We start from the raw sequence: 20,178 nt of genomic DNA, 5'->3' as shown, positions 1-20,178 counted from the left end.
TAAGCTTTCTGTCTCTGATTAGAAAATCATATCAAAGATCATACAATTGACTGCTATGTCCTCTCAGAAATATATATTTTAGGTCAGGCGCATTAGCTCACACCTGTAAGACCAGCACTTTGGGAGGCCAAGGCAGGTGAATCACCTGAGGTCAGGAGTTCGAGACCAGCCTGGCCAATGTGGCAAAACCCCATCTCTACTAAAAATACAAAAATTAGCCAGGTGTGGTGGCACATGCCTGTAGTCCCAGCTACTCAGGAGGCTGAGGCAGGAGAATCGCTTGAAACTGGGAGGCAGCAGTTACAGCCGAGATCGCACCATTGCACTCCAGCTTGGGTGACAGAGCAAGACTCCATCTCAAGAAAACAAACAAACAAAAAGAGAACTATATATATTGTAAAATAACTTTATGCATGAGTTCAAGAAACTTTATGCATAATTCCTCAAATAAGGAAATCCTCTACGAAGTACAGACAACATAATAAAGTCACCAGGAGGAAGGAAGGGAAGAAGAGAGGAAGGGATAGATTCATGACAATTGGCTATATTAAGTTTGAGGTATGTTGTCTGTAGATTTCTCTTATGCAACAAATATAAATCTGTGATAATCACTGACAATCAAAATATGGTAGAGTGTCTGAAAATTTCTAATAAACAGCTTCCTATAATTCTAAAATTTCCTACACATCAGGCTAGTTCTAATCAAGGCATCACAAAGGATGCATGACTGTACTATTCTATAGGCTGACTTTGTAATATTTATCCCGAAGAAGCTAAAAGTATGTTAGACTAACAACAGCTGAAAGAAGCATGAAACTGCACATATCTATGATATACAAGTTGTGATGCCTGGTCAACAAATAAAAATAGCATACATGTGCCACTGCTCTCAAGAAGTTGAATATCTCATGGGAGAGACAAGACCGAAATATACAAATTAATGAAGAGTTCTATGAGAACAGAACATAATAAAATGGTAAAACTGACTACTGGAGCTATATAAATCACAAGAAAAAAGACCAACGTTGGTTCAAGTAGTGACAAAAAAAATTACAAATTATAGATTTGTTAGTTTCAAGTCCAGTGCAGAGATTTATTTCCACCTACTGCCTGTGCCTTGGGTAAAAGTTATCAATCACTTGCTGGAAATGCTTTTACAATAACTTAAGCAAACATACATTTTTAATAACTGTAATATTATATATAGATATATTCCATCTTAAACAAATATCCTCAGTTTTTCATTTCTGACACTTTTATAAAAAAGGAGTCAGCTGGGGTAAGTTAATCAACCTTCGTAAGATTTTAAGCAAGGAGCCCAGATAATCTCAAAAAATTATTCTCAATCTAGAGAAACACAATGCTGAGATCATTTTAACATGAATTAAAATACATTCCAAGTAACACACGGAGAAACATACAAACTAACTTTAATGTAAAAATTATTTGCCCTGTACTACTGGAAGACTAAAGAGGACTGTGTTACAGCCTTCAGAAGCTGGGCTCAGACTCTGTGTCTCTTGTCACAGTCCTAGCAGATCTTTTTTCATTTGTTAACTTTTATTTTAGGATCACGGGTATACGTGAAGGTTTGTTATACAGGTGAACTCATGTCATAGGGGTTGGTTGTACAGATTATTTCATCACCCAGGTATTAAGCCTAGTACCCAACAGTTATTTATCTGATAGGTTAAACAGATAAAGTACACTTAACTCCTGACAAAGACTGACTAGCTTCTTCCAATGTACTTTCCGAAGGGGACAGAATCTAAGTAGATGTCTAATTGAAAAATCACCATCTATTCCCTAGAGAGAAACAAAACCCTCTGTCAAGATAAAACTTGCTCTTTCAAAATGTGGGGTTTTATTTCTGACTTCAAGAATGTTTCCAAGTAACTTATCTAAAGAAAGAACCTTAGGTGGCAAACAAACGGTGTTGGTTCAGACATTTCTCCTGCCTACACCTCCAAAGGCTCCCCCATCCCCATCACCTGTCGATTATCACAAGATTAGAATCTAGCCACATTACAGCCCTCTGAAAATCTTCTTACTTATGCCACAGTCTGGCTCCCAAAACGAGGGGCATGTTTCTTTTTTAGTTCTGCATAAAATCTAATTAAAAGAAAGTTGATGGTGTAAAAAGAAACGCAGAGAGGCTTTCTTCTTGCCTACTCCTTCATCTTTACTCTTTTCTCCTTAAAGCTACAAGAAAATCAGATAATAGTTTGAATCCCAACTGCAAGACTTATTAATAACTAGATAAACCTTTAAGACTCTAATTCTCAGAGTCTTTTCTTTTTTTTTGTTTTTTTTTGGTTTTTTTTGTTTGTTTGTTTTTTTGAGACGGAGTCTCACTCTGTCGCCCAGGCTGGAGTGCAGTAGCGCAATCTCAGCTCTCGGCTCACTGCAAGCTCTGACTCTCAGGTTCATGCCATTCTCCTGCCTCAGCCTCCCAAGTAGCTAGGACTACAGGCGCCTGCCACCACACCCGGCTAATTTTTTTTTTTTTTTTTGTATTTTTGGCCCAAAGTGCTGGATTACAGGTGTGAGCCATCGCACCCGGCGAGTCCTCAGTTTTAAAATGGGGCAAAAAAAAAAAAAAAAAAAAGTCCACCTACTTGAGACATCTATTGTCTGTTACCAGAGATTATCTCTTTTTTTCTTTTCTTTTTTTTTTTTTTTTTTTTTTGAGACAGAGTCTCACTGTGTCGCCAGGCTGGAATACAGTAGCATGATCTCGGCTCACTGCAACCTCCACCTCCCTGGTTCAAGCAATTATCCTGCCTCAGCCTCCTGAGTAGCTGGGACTACAGGCACATGCCACCACGTCAAACTAATGTTTGTATTTCAGTGGAGACAGGGTTTCCCCATGTTGGCCAGGATGATCTCCATCTCTTGACCTCGTAATCTGCCCGCCTTGGCCTCCCAAAGTGCTGGGATTACAGGCGTGAGCCACCGTGCCCGGCCACCAGAGATGACTTCTAACAGTGATTAGTATAGTTCCTGGCAAACATCAAAGGACTTCACCAAATGAAATGGAGTCACCAAAGACAACACACTTTACAACCTTGTTCAAACCCTATTAACTAAAAAGCAAGCTTATAAAAAATGAAGACATTTGGAGTAACAACATTTATAAATCTATTTGTAATCCTAGCTTTAGAAATGCAATCATGAAAAAAGCAACTTTCCTATATACTATAGGCAAATAACAATTTTTGCAAAAAAAATTAAATAGCATGCATTTTCTACAAACTCTAGTCTAAACAATGACATTAAGCAGTTGTGAAAACAAAAAAAGAGATACCAAAAAAATGATAAAGCTGAGTAAAATAACTTGTTAACTACTAACACAGTAATTTTTTTTTTCTTTTTTTGGGAGACAGAATCACTCTGTCACCCAGGCTGGAGTGCAGTGGCACCATCTTGGCTCACTGAAACTTCCACCTCCCAGGTTCAAGCGATTCTCACGCTTCAGCCTCTTGAGTAGCTGGGATTACAGGCGCACACCTCCACACCCGGCTAATTTTTCATATTTCGTCGACAGAGGGTTTTACTATGTTGGCCAAGCTGGTCTTGACCTCCTGGTCTCAAGTGATCCACCCACCTAGGCCTCCCAACCATGCCCAGCCCTAACACAGTAATTTGCAAGGTGAACAGCACTAATGCTTACTTTCCATGAAGTACACAGTAAAGAAATTTGGGTAAATATTCTGATCTGATTTTTCCCTAAGTTATGGATTTAACTCATTTGAAGGGATGTCAATGTTGTAGGTGGTGGTGGTGGTGGTGGTGGTGGTGGTGGTGGTGGTGGTTGTAACTAAAAGAGTAGCAACAAAGATTCAACAAGCATCCTAAGGGGAATTTACAGGCCCTTACTAAGCAGTAATTAATTAATATGTAAATCTGGAACATTGCTAATAACAAAATAAGCAAAAGCAGGTAGAAAAGGGAGTCTCACAATGGGTAAGATGTTGCCCTGAGTCTTCTGTTTCTTCAATTCATTCCTTTAAATCTACCATCAACATAACAGGTTACTGCCAGGCACAGTGGCTCAAACTTGTAATCCAGTACTCTGGGAAGCCAAGGCAGGAAGATTGCTTGAGCTTAGGAGTTTGAGGCTACAATAAGCTATGAATGACTGCATGGATAGATTGCCTTAGCTCAGGAGTTCCAGGCAAGCCTGGGCAACACAGCAAAACACTATCTCTACAAAAAAAAAAAAAAAAAAAAAAACTTAGCCAGATGTGGTGACACACACCTGTGGTCCTAGTTACTCAGGAGGCTGAGGTGGGAGGATCGCTTGAACCTGGGAGGCAGAGGTTGCAGTGAGCCAAGATGGTGCCACTGCACTTCAATCTGAGCAACAGAGCAAGACCCTGTCTTAAAAAAAAAAAAAAGGTACAGTTGGCTACTGTGGAAAACTATTTGCTTTGCAAGTTGACAGACATTATTAGGATTAGTTCCAGTTCATAATTTCATCATCAAAGTACCAACGTTAAACTTGATCGGTAACAATCCAGTTACCAATCAACTAATTAGTAAAATCTCATCACTTCAGGAAAAAAGAGCGATACTTTCCAACTCACAAACACTAGATATCCTGGATGGTTCCTTTAGGGAATTCTGTGCTGAGCAGTGGCCCACAGAGATCAATGTTTGGGGCTGCAGGCAAGTGGGTGTGTGCTAGAGTGGTTGTGTTCACATTCAAGTGAGGCTCAGGAACTAGATGCTCAGGTCTAAATAAAATGTGATCCACTTGATCAATAAATATTTTACTATCAGTTAACACTGCATTCTATTCTTCTTACAAATACAGCTAGCAGCTACGTACAAAGCTAATGCCATACTTTTTGGTATATTTCCAACACTTTTTAAATTTTATTATCTTTTCTGTTTTGGGGTTTGTTTTTGTTTTGTTTTGTTTTTGGTAGATACTGGGTGTCCCTATGTTAACCAGGTTGGTTTCGAACCCCTGGGCTTGAGCAATCCTTCTGCGCTGGCCTCCCAAAGTAACAACACTATCTTTGAAACATACAATGGCCGGGCATGGTGGCTCACACCTATAATCCCAGGACTTTGTGGGGCCAAGGCTAGAGGATTGATTGAGCCCTAGAGTGTAAAACCAGCCTGGTTAACATAGGAAGATCCCATCTCTGCAAAAATACAAAAATTGGCCTGGCATAGTGGAACACACCTGTCGTCCCAGCTACTTGGGAGGATGAAATGGGAGAATCACTTGAGCTCAGGAGGTTGCGGCTGCAGTGAGCCATGATCGCAACACTGCATTCAGCCTGGGAAACAGAGTGAGACTCTGTCTCAACACACACATATACACACACACACACACACACACAGACACACACACACACACAGAGACATGCCTAAAACTAATCAATAACCTATGCAGCTAATTTTATTACTTCAACTTAAAGAGTATTTATAAAAGTATTTTCTTATGTAATGGACAAATTTCTCTAGAAAAAGCAATTAAAACCAAAATGAACCATGGTTAATTCTAAGAGTATTTTTTCTACACAAAATAGCAAAATAATGCAGCTTTACACCACCCAGTAAGTCTTAACATTTGAAATTAGAACATATTACTAGGTCTAAAGTTACTAAACAGAAAAATTAACCAGTATGACTTATTACCATGGGCTGTTAATTCAATGTATCATTAAATACTATCAAGCTGCCTAATCCCTAATGTTCTTAGATTTTTTTTTGTTTTTTGATCTTCAAATAAAGAGTTCCTTCAGTAAGACTGTTCACTGAGCAGATGTTTACTGAGTATCTACCAAGTGCCAGGCTCATGCCAAATGCTGTGCCAGGCACTAGAGACATGCTAGTTAAAGGACTGGTGGGGCCAGGCACGGTGGCTCATGCCTATAATCCCAGCACTTTGGGAGGCAGACACGGGACGATCACTTGAACCCAGAAGTTCACAGCCAGCCTGGGCAACCCAGCAATTCCCCATCTCTATAAAAAAGAAAATTTAAACCACACAATGAATGAATGAATACTGGGGCTCCCCAACTCCCAGAGCTCACATTTTAATGGAGATGTACAACATTAAACACGCTTAGATCAAGTTGGCACCATATAACTTGCTCATTCTTTTAAAATAAGACTTGAATTACATAATTCAACAATAATCAAGTACTTAGTTATAAGTAAGCAGCTTCTCTCCTCCAGCCCAAAGGGAGAAACAAGGAATGGAGAGGAGAAAGGACAGGAAGAGATAGGGTAAGGTGAGTAGGAGAGAGTGGAGGGAGGGAGAGATAAAGGGAAAGGCTGAGACAGACATCCAACGGGAGCATCTGATTCCCTAGACTGAGCCACACCTCTGGTTTATCCCAACTACAAACACTGGAGAAAATCCATTATACTTAAATTGGGTTTCCTTTTTTTTTTTTTGAGATGGAGTCTCGCTCTGGTCCCCAGGCTGGAGTGAAGTGGCACAATCTCGGCTCACCGCAACCTCCGCCTCCTGGGTTCAAGTGATTCTCCTGCCTCAGCCTCCCGAGTAGCTGGAACTACAGGCATGCGCCACCATGCCCAGCTAATTTTTGTGTTTTTAGTAGAAATGGGGTTTCACCATGTTGGCCAGGCTAGTCTCGAACTCCTGACTTCATGATCTGTCTACCTCGGCCTCCCAAAGTGCTGGGATTATAGGCGTGAGCCACTGCGCCCAGCTGTCACTTATAACCAAGAACACTTATGAATACAAATTAAAGAAGTTCATGTTTAAAACACTTCATGCCATGTATACATACAATATATATTTGCTAAATGAATGTATGAAATGTTAGCCTCTATTGAGCACTATGTTACATCTCCAGCTATGATATGTGCTTTGTACACAGTATGTTACTTAATTCACTCAATTGCCTTATGAGGTGGGTGCCAAAACCATCTGAGTATTTTAAGAGAAAAAATTGAAGCATGGAGGTTATTTAATAATTGCCCAAGGTCACATGCTCAGTAAAGAGGAATGCCAGAACACAAAACTCAAGACTGACACAAAAACCTGTGCTGTAAGTACTACACAACACTGATCAAAATATCTAATGAGAAAGCCTTGAACTAACGTGTATCTATCCTGAATAATTGGATATTTCTTAACTGCTACACAGTATTTTAACAAAATCTCAGTTTACTGAATGAAATTTAACCATGTCCAAAATGCTACAACCCATTCTTAATTTTCTAAAAACCTTCAGGAAAACCTTTCCTGATTTTAGACCTTTTCACAGCTTAAAACACATCCTCTTACACCTCATCTCCCTCATTCTCTACAGAGTAAATCTGAAAGTTTCTTATTCATTTTGTTTGTACCCAGTCTGGGAAAGAAAGACTCAAGGTACCATCTGAATTCTGTATCTTCCAGCAGTTAACCTTACTCACACAGGAGGCTTGGAAGGGAGAATCACATTTTTTTTTAATCACTGAAACTCCTATTCTATTATAAATACATACACTATGGGAAGTTCAGACTTCAACTACTATGACTAAAAAAAAAATTATTTTCATGGTTATTAAAATAATAGTAATTATGAGTATTTGTATAATACTTTACAGTTTACAAAGCACTTTTATACACAGTATATACCTGGACCCTCCTAGATGTCCTTTAAGTAGACAGAGAATAAATCATGCCTCCATTTGGCAGTGAAAGAAACTCCTGATGAAAGCAAAGTAGTGATCTGCCCTAAGTCATTCCCAGTAAGTGACACATTTGGATTTTAAAACAGGACTTCTGGCTCCAAAGTTCATATTCATTCCAAGAAAATAATACTTTACCACTGACTGTCAAAGCAGTTCTCTATCCGCTTACTCTAAGGATACTTTACCCCTAAACCTTCAAGCCAGAAGTGTTCAAATAAATCATCAGCTGCTTTGAAGTCTCTTCAGTACAAACCTGTGTTCACGAACACTTACTCCGCAAACCTGCCACACACGGTAGCTAGAAATGTATGTCTCAGAGCTTCCACCTGGAGCCGTATATATCTATGTATAGCAACTCAGGAAACTTAGTACTCTTAATAGTTATCTTTTAGACCTTTTCTTTTTTTTTTTAAGACAGTGTCTCCCTCTGTTGTCCAGGCTGGAATGCAGCGGCACCACCTCAGCTCACTGCAGCCTTGACCTCCCCGGGTTCAGGTGATCCTCTCACCTCAGCCTTCCGAGCAGCTGGGGCTACAGGCATGAGTCACTATGACCGGCTAATTTTTGTATTCTTGTTTGTAGAAAGAGTTTTGCCATGTTGCCCAGGCTGGTCTTGAACTCCTGGGCTCAAATGATCCGCCTAGCTTGGCCCCCCAAAGAGCTGGGATTATAGGTATGAGCAACCGCACCTGGCCTAGACAAGAATCTTTTTTATTAAATGTTTCCTTGCCTGCCCTTAAACAGATTGATCCAAAATAATTTAACACTCTCCTGATTCAATACAAGAATTCTTTACGGGGCATCGATCCTATAGCCAGGCCCCGTGTGTTAAGTGCAGATGATTCACGCCTGTAATCCCAGCACTTTGGAAAGGTGAGACGGGAGTTCATCTGAGGTCAGGAGTTTGAGACAAGCCTGGCCAACGTGGTGAAACTCCATCTCTACTAAAAATACAAAAATCAGTCAGGCGTGGTGGTACACACCTGTAATCCCAGTTACTCGGAAGGCTGAGGCAGGAGAATCACTTGAATCCGGGAGGCAGAGGTTGCAGTGAGCTGAGATTGCACCACCGCACTCGAGCCTGGGCAACAGAGTGAGACCCTTCTTGAAAAAATAAATAAATAGAAATTAAAAATTAAAAAAATTCACTGGGTATGGCAGCTCATGCCTGTAATCCTACCACTTTGAGAGGCCAAGGTGGGCAGACTGCCCGAGCTCAGGAGTTCAAGACCAGCCTGGGCAACACAGGGAAACCCTGTCTCTACCGAAATACAAAAAATTAGCTGGGCCTGTAATCCCAGCTACTCAGGTGGCTAAGGCAGGATAATTGCTTGAACCGGGAAGCGGAGGTTGCAGTGAGCCGAGATGGCACCATTGCACTCCAGCCTGGGCAACAGAGCAAGACTTCACCTCAAAAAAAATTAAAATAAAATAAAAATAATTAGAGGAGAATGAACTAGAAGATCATGAAGACTATTTGAAACTACACCGAGGAAGTCAACTCTTCACTTCTAACTACCTCCCACATACATAATCCAACAAATGCTCAAAGAAGTAAAGACGCCTAACAAATTCTTGGAGCCTAAATTATCTACCAACTCATAGCTCACAAAATGGACTACAGGCAACTTTACATATACAGTCATGTATCACTTAATAACAGAGATACTTTCTGAGAAATATGTTGTAAGGCAATTTCGCCATTGTGTGAACATCATGGAGTGGACTTACACAAATCTAGATGGTGGATCTACTACAGACCTAGGCTATATGGCATAGCTTATTGCTTCTAGGATACAAATCTGTACTGTACTAAATATTGTAGGCAATTTTAACACGAAGTACTTATCTACAAAGTATTTATGTAGCTAAACATATCTAAACATGGAAAAGGAGTTTTCCAATTGCACTGTAAACTCAGGATGACCACTGTATATGCGGTCCATCATTGATCTAAACGTTGTTATACAGTGCATGACTGTACAAATTACCACGGGGTTTATGGTTCCCAAGCACAATCCCAGACAGAATAGAAGACAATTAATTATTACGGTCAAAAACTTCCTTACAGCTCACATAAATCTGAATCCACCAAATCAAAGAACAAAATCCTCTTCAATATGTGCCTCATGCCCAAATTTCAAAACTCCAAAGCAAATGAATATTAAACGAGTAACTTGCCAAGACTTGGGCTCTCCAAAGTGGAGATAATTAATGCTATAGAGGTCCATGTCCTCGGTGTGCCATGCGAACGTGGTCTTCCACATGCCAAAATATAGATACGGGGTATTTACACCCTCAATAGAAATGCCACACTCTTCTTCAACCACATCCAAGACTGTATTCAGGCGAGCTATGTTCCATTCATCCACACCCTGGAATGACAGAGAAAAAAAGAGAGAAAAATCAAATCTTACCAAACCATGAAAGATAGCATTTACTAATCAAACCACTATCCACCAAAATTATTACACTGTATATTCTAATTCACTGAAAATTGAAAAATAAAACAATCCCTATTCAAGAGCCACATACATATATCCATTATTATTAGTCAAAGATTACTACCAGCATAATGGGGTTCCATATAACTATTTGGTAGAAATTTATAACAAATAGCTTCCTGATACCAATTGGAAATGAAAGTTACAGCCCCACTCCCCAGTTGGCTGTCAGCAAAAAATTATTGATTCAAAGCAGATGATCTGGCATGGGCTTTCCCTCTTTGGCACACTTTTTTGTTTTGGGGGTTTTTAGATTTGGGTTTTCTTGAGATTTTTTTTGCACATTAGTTTAGAGGTAATATTCACCATCACATATCACATCAAGAAACCAATAGCAAAATATGTCTTCTGTTATCCTTCTCCCATCCCCATCCATTCAATCTTAGCATGTAATACACTGTTTCCTCAAAATTCCACTCTAATTATTGGGAAAACTTTTGGCAGTATCCACTGATCACTGTGCTTCTACTAATGCTTCAACTAAATATTAACCTCTTACGTTAGTGGAAAAATTTAAACACATAATGCCTACTAAAAATACTTATCCAAACTTTGGTAAAATTGCTGGAATAATGTAGTTTTATAACAGTAACCCAATACAGATGGTGATGGCAGAGCAAGGGAAGGTTAGAGTCACTACTATAAGAGTTAAGGTGATAGGAAAAGATTCTGGTTTGATTAGAACTTAACAATCTTTTTTCCTCCCCCGAGACAGAGTCTCACTCTGTCGCCCAGGCTGGAGTGCAGTGGTGCAATCTTGGCTCACTGCAACCTCTACCTCCCAGGTTTGACCAATTCTCATGCCTCAGCCTCCCACACAGCTGGAACTACAGGTGCAGGCCACCACACCCAGCTAATGTTTTATATTTTTAGTAGAGACAGGAGTTTCACCATGTTGCCTAGGCTGGTGTTGAACTCCTGGCCTCAAGTGACCCACCCGCCTCGGCCTCCCAAAGTGCTGGGATTACAAGCGTGAGCCACTGCACCCAGCCAATCACTTATGAATTCACTACAGTTCACAACTGCTTAGAAGTTTTTACAAACTATACATTTCTCCCATATATTTTTATCAAATTCTAAATAACAGAGACTAGGCACATTCCTATGTAATCACGGGGAAACTGAAATGCCTTTAAAGCCATTCCAACCTTTTCGTGCTAATGCACTATTAGAGAAGGGCATTGGCCGGGTACAGTGGCTCATGCCTGTAATTCCAGCACTTTGGGAGGCTGAGGAAAGCAGATCACTTGAGCCTAGGAGCTCAAGACCAGCCTGGGCAACATGGCGAGACCCCATGTCTATTTTAAAAATAAAAACTAAAAGAAGGGTATTAAATTCATCTATGTCTACCAAAGGTTGTCCTCTCCAACAACTATACCAATGGCTTCACATACGACCACTTCTAACATTTCCTGAATACACTAAAAGCTTTTAGAGTTGTTCTATTTTCATTTTGGTCTTTAAATGATTTTCTAATTAGTGTGCTAATCTTACTTTCTAAAGCTTTGGGGTTAAAAAACTATTGATGAAGCAGCTAATGAAACTCTGACTCAGGTAACATAATTGAACATGCCAAAGGACATAATTTAATTCCCAAATTATCTTAAGTAGCCACTCTGTCTACAACTTAAGCCGCACGCTGAGAAGCTTGTTATTTGAAACTGGTCAAAGTATCCGTTTAGAGAAGATCCTAGGTTCCAACTTTTGAGACCTCATAAAACTTCAATCACATTATGTAAAATATTTTATCTCACTCTATTTATAGTGATGCAATCTTTTAACTCTAGTCCAATCAGACTTCAGTCCAATCACCCTAATAATAGAGTTCTATTTAAAAGTCATTACTGAAGCAATGAATCTGAAGTAATAAATGAGCACCATATTATAGGAACCATTTTTAAACTGAATGAGCTTGCAAATTTAGACACAAACTATTTCTCTAAAAGTTCTACACACAGAGACATCTAAGTTTTATTTCTGACTGCCACTATCTTTTAAAAATAACCAAGGTTGAATCCCTTGACATCCTAGACCCATGGTATAAGGGGAAGAGTGTAGAGATCAAATAGTGCTGGACAAAAAGACCTAGATTATAACCCCAGCTCTGCAGGTCACTGAGGAGAAAGTCACAGAGCTTTTCTGAGCATCAAGTCTTTCTTCATGGAAACACAAGGGTTCCTGCACCCTCCTAGAGTTGCTCGGAGCAGTAAATAAGCTAAATGAAAATAAACTTTTATAAAATAAAATTTAATTCTTAGAACTGATATAATAAATATCACCACTATTCTCTAGCAAATCTTACTGGAAAGTCTCCCAAAAACAAGTCAAGCATATCAGAAGTGATATTTAATAAAATGTGTTTAAGTTCACTACTGAAGTTCTCCCCGTTAATGGACAAATAGCATATTTGCAGCAGTTTCTTCTCAGCAAGGCAAAGTTGCTGAAAAGTAATTTCTTTTGCTAAAATAAAAAGTCTCATAATTTCAATTCAGCAGTTGTACAAATATTAAGAATAACCAACAAAGAGAGATAAATCTTATTGCTTCAAAATTCTTTCACCAATTTTTGTTCTCTACTATTAAACTAGTTAGCTGACTCCAAAAACAGGCTCCACAAAGGCTCTTCTGAAGAGCACCAGGTCTGTCTCATATACTTAGACCAAAAACACACCTAGTTATCATTAAGGCGAAGTGTTATACCATATGCTACCTCATTACACTATACACACTTGTATGCTACATTTATTCTAAACAATCCTATAAAATGGGTAATGTTATTCCCAAATGAACAAATGAAAATATTAATTCTCCTAGCTAGAAGTAGGTGGTAGTGATTAACCTAAATCTATCTGACTCCTGGACCTTCCTTTTTAAAGGTTTATGCTTTAGTTCTGATCCTTTTGAAATACGACATATCATCCTCTTCTCCCAGCATCACTGTCAACAAAGATCAAAGGTTCAGGAGCAGCAAACACGTGAAGCTGCTGCACTCTTCTCACCAGGGGCAGAGCCACTCTACACAAATGTCAGCAAGGCTTATACTGTAGACTGCTTCACTTGAGAGCGCGTGACAGGAATGATTTAGCATAAAAGCAGTCTCCACACCCCAGCTACAAACAAGCCCCACAATGACAAGTGAGAATCTGCCGAATTGTTCAAAGCTTAATTCCATCAGGCTTCAGGAGAAAGGCTGCACACCAGCCCAAGTTCACAGACAAAAGTCTCCTCCTGGATTCTGTCTCCCTCGAATGAAACTCTCCCACACATGTTCAGCAGGCACATGAGCAATATTCATAACTCACCTGACTTCCAGTGGGCTGACTGGAGTCCTAGGCCTAGGAGTTCACGTCCCCTGGCCCCTTGTTCCTTTCACGCCAGTTACGCAGTTGGAGCCTGCCCTGCCCCACTCCTTTACGTACCCTGCATCTGTTTTCTAAAACAACTCACAATTGGACCATGATTTGTGCACATAGGTGTAACTGAGAACTTTATCAGGGATATTCCCTTTCAATCAGTGATAGTATCTTCCTCCTATCAGGAATCAGACAGCAGTTTAAAAGCATTCCTTGGCCAGGCACAGTGGCTCATGCCTGTAATCCCAACACTTTCAGAGGCCAAGGCAGGAGAATCACTTGAGCCAGGAGTTCTAGACCACCATGGGCAACATAGTGAGACCCTGTCTCTACAAAAAATTTTAAAATTAGCCAAGGCTGAGGAAGAAGGATCAATTGAACCCAGGAGGTTGAGGCTGGAGTGAGCCAGTAATTGCGCCACTGCATTCCTGCCTGGGTGACAGAGAAAGATCCTGTCTCAATCAATCAATCAATCAATGCATTCCTAAATCTTCAATGTCTCAACCAGGCCATCCTGGACTCTCTCCAGTGACTGCACTCAGTTATTGCAAAACTAAAGGGAACAACGCAGCAACATGCCATGTTAGAAACCTTGAGAAACAATGAGCCATTTCCACCTACACAAAGTAATAATGCAAAAATCACAGTAGCTCAATTTTTCCCAAAATATTTCCACTGCAACATTAGAAATATGGGTCCTAGATTGGGCGCGGTGGCTCATGCCTGTAATCCCAGCACTTTGGGAGGCCGAGGCAGGCGGATCACCTGAGGTCGAGAGTTCAAGACCAGCCTGACCAACATGGTGAAACCCCATCTCTACTAAAAATACAAAAATTAGCCCGGCGTGGTGGTGCGCACCTGTAATCCAGCTACTCAGGAGGCTGAGGCAGTAGAATCACTTGAACCTGGGAGGCGGAGGTTGTGGTGAGCAGAGATCATGCCACTGCACTTCAGCCTGGGCAACAAAGCAAGACTCCATGTCAAAAAAAAAAAAGAAATATCAGTCCTATCAGACGCCGAGACCAAAAAAGTTTGTCCTCTTTGACTCCAGCTCTCAGTCACAGTGCTGACAGACCCCCCACAAAGACACCCATAAGGAAACCTGTGTAACTCTGCTTAACTCTGCATTTCCCAAAAATCATTTGACCATGGAAGCTTGTTTGTATAACACATTTACATCATGTAAAACAGTGCTGTGTGGGACAACATATTAAAGGAAGCATTATGATAGGCGGCTCCCTAAACATTGTAGTGCAAATGCAAGTCAGTAAAACAAAAAATTACTGTGACCACATCAGAGATGCATTTCAGAACCCGGGGTGTGTGAAGGGGTGGCTGGAGTATGGTCACATTTATTGTCAAAATACACATATTTAATTTGATTATGTCACCTAAAAATAAAAAGAGACAGTGTAAATTACAAGTAATTAAAGCAACAAAAGATATTTGTAAATGAAGATAATCTAAAGGATTAAAACTAGGAAGACAAAAGAGAAGACTCAAACTTTATAAAACTATAGAATGTACTGAAAAACAGAGAATAAGCTTTTTTTAAAGCATGTAAAAATGATGGTTTATGCCCGTAATACCAGCACTTTGGGAGGCTGAGGCAGGAGGATCACTTGAGCCCAAGAGTTTGAGACCATCCTGGGCAATACAGAGAGAGACCTCATCTCTACCAAACATTTTAAAAAGTAGCCGGGTGTGGTGACACATGCCACAGGCCCCAGCTACTCAGGAGGTGGCTGAGGAGGGAGTTGAGGCTGCAGTGAGCCACGATTGTGACCCTGCACTCCAGCCTAGGCAACAGAGTAAGATGTCTCAAAAAGAAAAAGATGGCATGTTCATCAAATACTACAAAAAGTGGTTTTTTAAGACAAAAAATAGATTATTAGTAAACTTTTGACAACCGTGTCACTACTGCACTCACCCAGCAAATAGTAAAATGGAATGAAGAATTTCAATCTGAAAGAGTAACCCAGTATCAGAATAGCACCATGCTGCACTGGAATCAAAAGTTCTCCAACCAAATGGTGGCTCCACCACTAACCAATTATAGGATCTGATGGTTTCTCAATGGCCTTTCATGGCAAAGCTGTGCCCAGGGTTCGATGCTGCAAACTGGGCCACAAGAGGACTGTGGCTACCTTGAAAGGACCACAGGAAAAGTCCAGTCTTTCACTGAAACTGTTTTCAAGAAAATACATCCTTCCTAGCAGAAGTAGAAAAAGCCCTAAGGCGTCCCAACAGGACATAAATCCACACATGCCTACCTTATAGGACAGCTGTAAAGACAGGGTTGCAAAACACAAGTAAAAACATTTTGAAAAATTGCTTAACTAAAATTTTCGGGGTTTTTTTCCTAAAATTCAGTGTATTTATTTGGACCTTGTGTTCTTGGTCACATATTAACGGAACTGGCACTTTGGCTGCAAGAACAAAAAAAAAAATCATAAATCCAACTGGTCTTTGATTTGGGTCTAGGTTAATAACTCAAGAACCATTCAGCAATAATGGCTTGAAACATTTATATATCCTATGAAACTGCAATTAGTTAAGAGGCTGTTGATTCTAATAACTGTGACACCAGTAAAGGAGTGAGGGGAGAACTGTTAACTCAGGATGCCAAATTCAGAGCAAAGTTATCTATTATCTCCTTCTCACTTTTGCAGTATCTATAAATAAAGGGGGGGGGGGAGAATTATATGAATAATATTAAATAAAAGTGCATACAGAACTGAGAAATAATTTCATGGAATTTGCCACTTAGTTCAATAAAATGCCTGTAAAGAAAATAACCATTTACGGCAAAAGACTAGTTATACTGTTGCTGTTTAGAACATGAGAGCAAAATGAGTAACAATCAAATTCTCTGGTTTAAACTTAATTGTCTTAAAACACGTTATTCTGTAAATTGACATCTATGCCTTGAAAATTCAAGGTAGAAAGTAAAACCATTTAGAAAGCCAGAAATTCCATCAATACATCCAGACAGATGTTTGCCTGTAGTTTTTTTTGGTATCCAAAACCTCTTTTCCACACGTCGCACAGATGCCTTTTTTGTAAGCACAGCCCTGGCAGTAATGAGAACCTGGTTGGTGCACAGAACTTTTACAAATTCTGCAAGTGGAGAACTTATTCTTTCCATATGGATCAAATCTTGCTTTTTTTGAAGTCAAAGCTTTCTTTTCATTCAGCTTTCTCCCACCACTTTCTGTGGTATTCCTAGCGCCACCTTTCCATGTATCTGGAGTGGTAACAGTACCAAGTTTCTTTTCACATTTTTCACACACCATCCTTCCCCACGACGGTTCCCCTACCCACAACAGCCTAACATTTTCATTTTAAAAGATAGGGAGACGGTTCAGACCACAGCTTTTTTGAGGGGCATCTCAACGGATTCACAGCCCATTCCACCTCAAAGAGGGCAGTCAGTATCCTGCTCCAAAGAGCACAGCAGGAGGCCGGGCACAGTGGCTCATGCCTATAATCCCAGCACTTTGGGAGGCAGAGATGGGAGGATCACCTGAGGTCAGGAGTTCAAGACCAGTCTGGGCAATATGGTAAAACCCCATCTCTATAAAAATACAAAAATTAGCCAGGCATGGTGGCACACGCCTGTAATCCCAGCTACTCGGGAGGCTGAGGCACAAGAATCACTTGAACCCAGGAGGCGGAAGTTATAGTAAGCCAAGACTGTACCACTACACTGCAGCCTGGCCGACAGAGCAAGACTCTGTCTCAGAAAAAAGAAAACAAAAAACAAAGAGTACAAGAGCACAGCAGGAAGTGGAGAGCTCAGTAATAAAGCAGGAATTACAAACTCAGGTGCCCAAAGAGCCAGGCAGGTAACAGCAATTAGTGAAGGCAGCCAGGTGTATATCAAAAATAGTGGGTATGGGGGGTGATGTGTATTTGGAGACAACACACTATCCTGTCTAAAGGAGACAGCCATTACTCAGTCACTGGGAATGCTGCCAGATTTTCTAATTTTTTTTAAGCCCAAAATCCCAATTTTATGTGACATTAACCAAACTTTTAAAAACATGTGGATCAGGCCGGGCGCAGTAGCTCACGTCTGTAATCCCAGCACTTTGGGAGCCCAAGGTGGATGGATCACTTGGGGTCAGTTCTAGACTACCCTGGTCAACATGGTGAAACTCCATCTCTACTAAAAATTAAAAAAAAATTAGCCAGGTACGGTGGTGTGGGCCTACAATCCTAGCTATTCAGGAGACTGAGACAAGAGAATCACTTGAACCCAGAAGGCGGAGACTGCAGTGAGTCGAGATCACATGGTACTGCATTACAGCCTGGATGACAGAGCGAGACTCCGTCTCAAAAAAAAAAAGAAAAAAAGAAATGTGGATAAAAGCAAGTAAATCTGTGGCCAAATCTGCAAAAAATGTAGCAGGCATTAAAGAGTCCATACTTATTACAGCAATTTTAAAAGAATAAAGGAAGGAGGAGTTTTGGAGACAGGCTATAAATATGAAGTTAGTGGTTTTGAGCTTACTACTTTAAAGTGAATCACATATTTGTCCAATACTAAACAGCTGTATCAGTTACTCCATAAACGTGTCCAGTAACTGGAGCGAGACTGTACAAGTGGCAGGAACCTAACAGGAATCCACTCTATGCACGTTTTATCTCTCTGTTCCATAACCAATATGCAAATGGACAAAGAAAAAAGGCAAAATACAAAGCCTGAGCAATCATGAAAACTGAATAACCAGCACCAGGATAAGTGGGATCTAGCACAGTCCTGAACAAAACTGTATAACTTCTTAAGAGGAGTCTCGGGCCGGGCGCGGTGGCTCAAGCCTGTAATCCCAGCACTATGGGAGGCCGAGACAGGTGGATCACGAGGTCAGGAGATCGAGACCATCCTGGCTAACACGGTGAAACCCCGTCTCTACTAAGAAATACAAAAAACTAGCCGGGCGAGGTGGCGGGCGCCTGTAGTCCCAGCTACTCGGGAGGCTGAGGCCGGAGAATGGCGTGAACCCGGGAGGCGGAGCTTGCAGTGAGCTGAGATCCGGCCACTGCACTCCAGCCTGGGCTACAGAGTGAGACTCCGTCTCAAAAAAAAAAAAAAAAAAAAAAAAAAGAGGAGTCTCTGTGAGGCAGCAGAATGGCAGGGAGGGTCTGCTAGAACTTAGCCATTCGCCAGGCACAGGTGACAATTCTGTGAAGTGCACCAAAGATGGCCTGATAATGCATTCTGCTTTGTCCACCAAGTGGAATAGCTATAGTCACTTGCCCATAAACTTGAGAAACTGCTATAATATCAACACGGAGACTGTGAAAGAAGCCCTGGATGACTACGGAAACACTTCCAACCGAGCTCACAAAACGTGTGTTCTTCACTCTGGCATATTTTAGGGGCTGCTTTCTCCTTTTTGTACATAAAAGCATAGTTGGCTACAGAAAAATTGATAAACTGATATAAATGATTATTAGTAATATTTGTATGGTACTTTCCATATAATAGAAGAGAAAAAGTCTATATGAATCTTGTTCCCCAAAATTAGGTTAAAACCACTAACCTGTCACTCTCTTAAGTCTTTCCACATCTTCACAGTTATCACTCTATATTCCACCCTCAACAACATCCTTCCCATTTCCTGCTGTCACCCTCAGCACCTTCAATATTATCCTCATAGGGCTGATTTCCAAACAAAGCTAAGAGCCCCCATCTTTCTCTTGAGTCTGAGTGCCACAGAGCCAACTCCAAACCGGGCCAATAACGACCAACAAAAATTTTTGAAATGCAAGAATTCACAGGGGGAACTACCACTTCATTAGAAAATCCAATTATTAAAAAAAGAAGATCTGCTACCTGGATTCTGTAAGAATCTGAGAAAATACTGAAAGAACCTGTTAAAGATTCCCAAGTTTCCAGGTCTACCCCGTAACTCAAATGAAGTCATCAAAAAGAATATACAAATGAACAGGACTACAGTCTTTCTTCCACTACAAAAATGCCCATCACCAAGTTACATTTAGATGTGCTCTTGGTCTTTCCAAGGGCTGACATAGCTAGCACCCAATTAAATTACCTATCTCAAAGCTTGCTAACTGTAGAGCTGGGGACATGTCTTCTACCTAACAACATGGCATGCTCCACCATCTCACACAGAATAACTGGAAAGAAACAAGAGGTGGGATAACCATCATGCTAGGAAAACAAAAGCAAAACACCATCTCATTTTACAGATGAAAGGAAGGTGCCCAGTCAGTAACTTACAGGACTCCTTGTTTGAAAATTAGAACCAAGGGCTGGACACGGTGACTCATGCCTGTAACCCCAGCGCTTTGGGAGGCCGAAGGGGGGGGGGGGGGTGCAGATCACAACGTCAGGAGTTTGAGACCAGCCTGGCCAATATGGTGAAACCCTGTCTCTACTAAAAATACAAAAATTAGCCAGGCATGGTGGCAGACGCCTGTCGTTCCAGCTACTAGGGAGGCTGAGGCAGGAGAATCACTTGAACCCAGGAGGCAGAGGGTGCAGTGAGCCAAGATTGAGTCACTGCACTCCAGCCTGAGTGACAAAGCAAGACTCTGTCTCAAAAAAAAAAAAAAAGAAAGAAAGAAAGAAAAAGAGAAAATTAGAACACAGGCCAAAGTGCAGTGGCTCATGCCTGTAAT

At 40.7% G+C, this 20,178-nt stretch overlaps 1 protein-coding gene and 1 pseudogene across 7 annotated transcripts in view; both read right to left on the bottom strand.

Moving 5' to 3' along the window:
- The window catches only part of KDM4C (lysine demethylase 4C), a 414,378-nt gene that overhangs the window by 310,233 nt on the left and 83,967 nt on the right, over nucleotides 1-20,178 (bottom strand). For all 7 annotated transcript variants that reach the window (XR_012094785.1, XR_012094786.1, XM_073021565.1 and 4 more), the window contains one exon: nucleotides 9,853-10,046. Coding sequence is in view for 5 of the 7 variants with exons in the window: in XM_073021565.1 (XP_072877666.1) it covers nucleotides 9,853-10,046 (194 nt within the window). In the remaining 2 variants the exon portion in view is untranslated. The remainder of the gene's footprint in view (nucleotides 1-9,852; nucleotides 10,047-20,178) is intronic.
- LOC119623168 (cysteine-rich PDZ-binding protein pseudogene) lies at nucleotides 16,404-16,838 on the bottom strand (annotated as a pseudogene).

Source organism: Chlorocebus sabaeus, chromosome 12 (assembly GCF_047675955.1).
Source record: "Chlorocebus sabaeus isolate Y175 chromosome 12, mChlSab1.0.hap1, whole genome shotgun sequence".
Lineage (NCBI taxonomy): Eukaryota > Metazoa > Chordata > Mammalia > Primates > Cercopithecidae > Chlorocebus > Chlorocebus sabaeus.
This window is presented reverse-complemented; position numbering and strand designations above follow the sequence as displayed.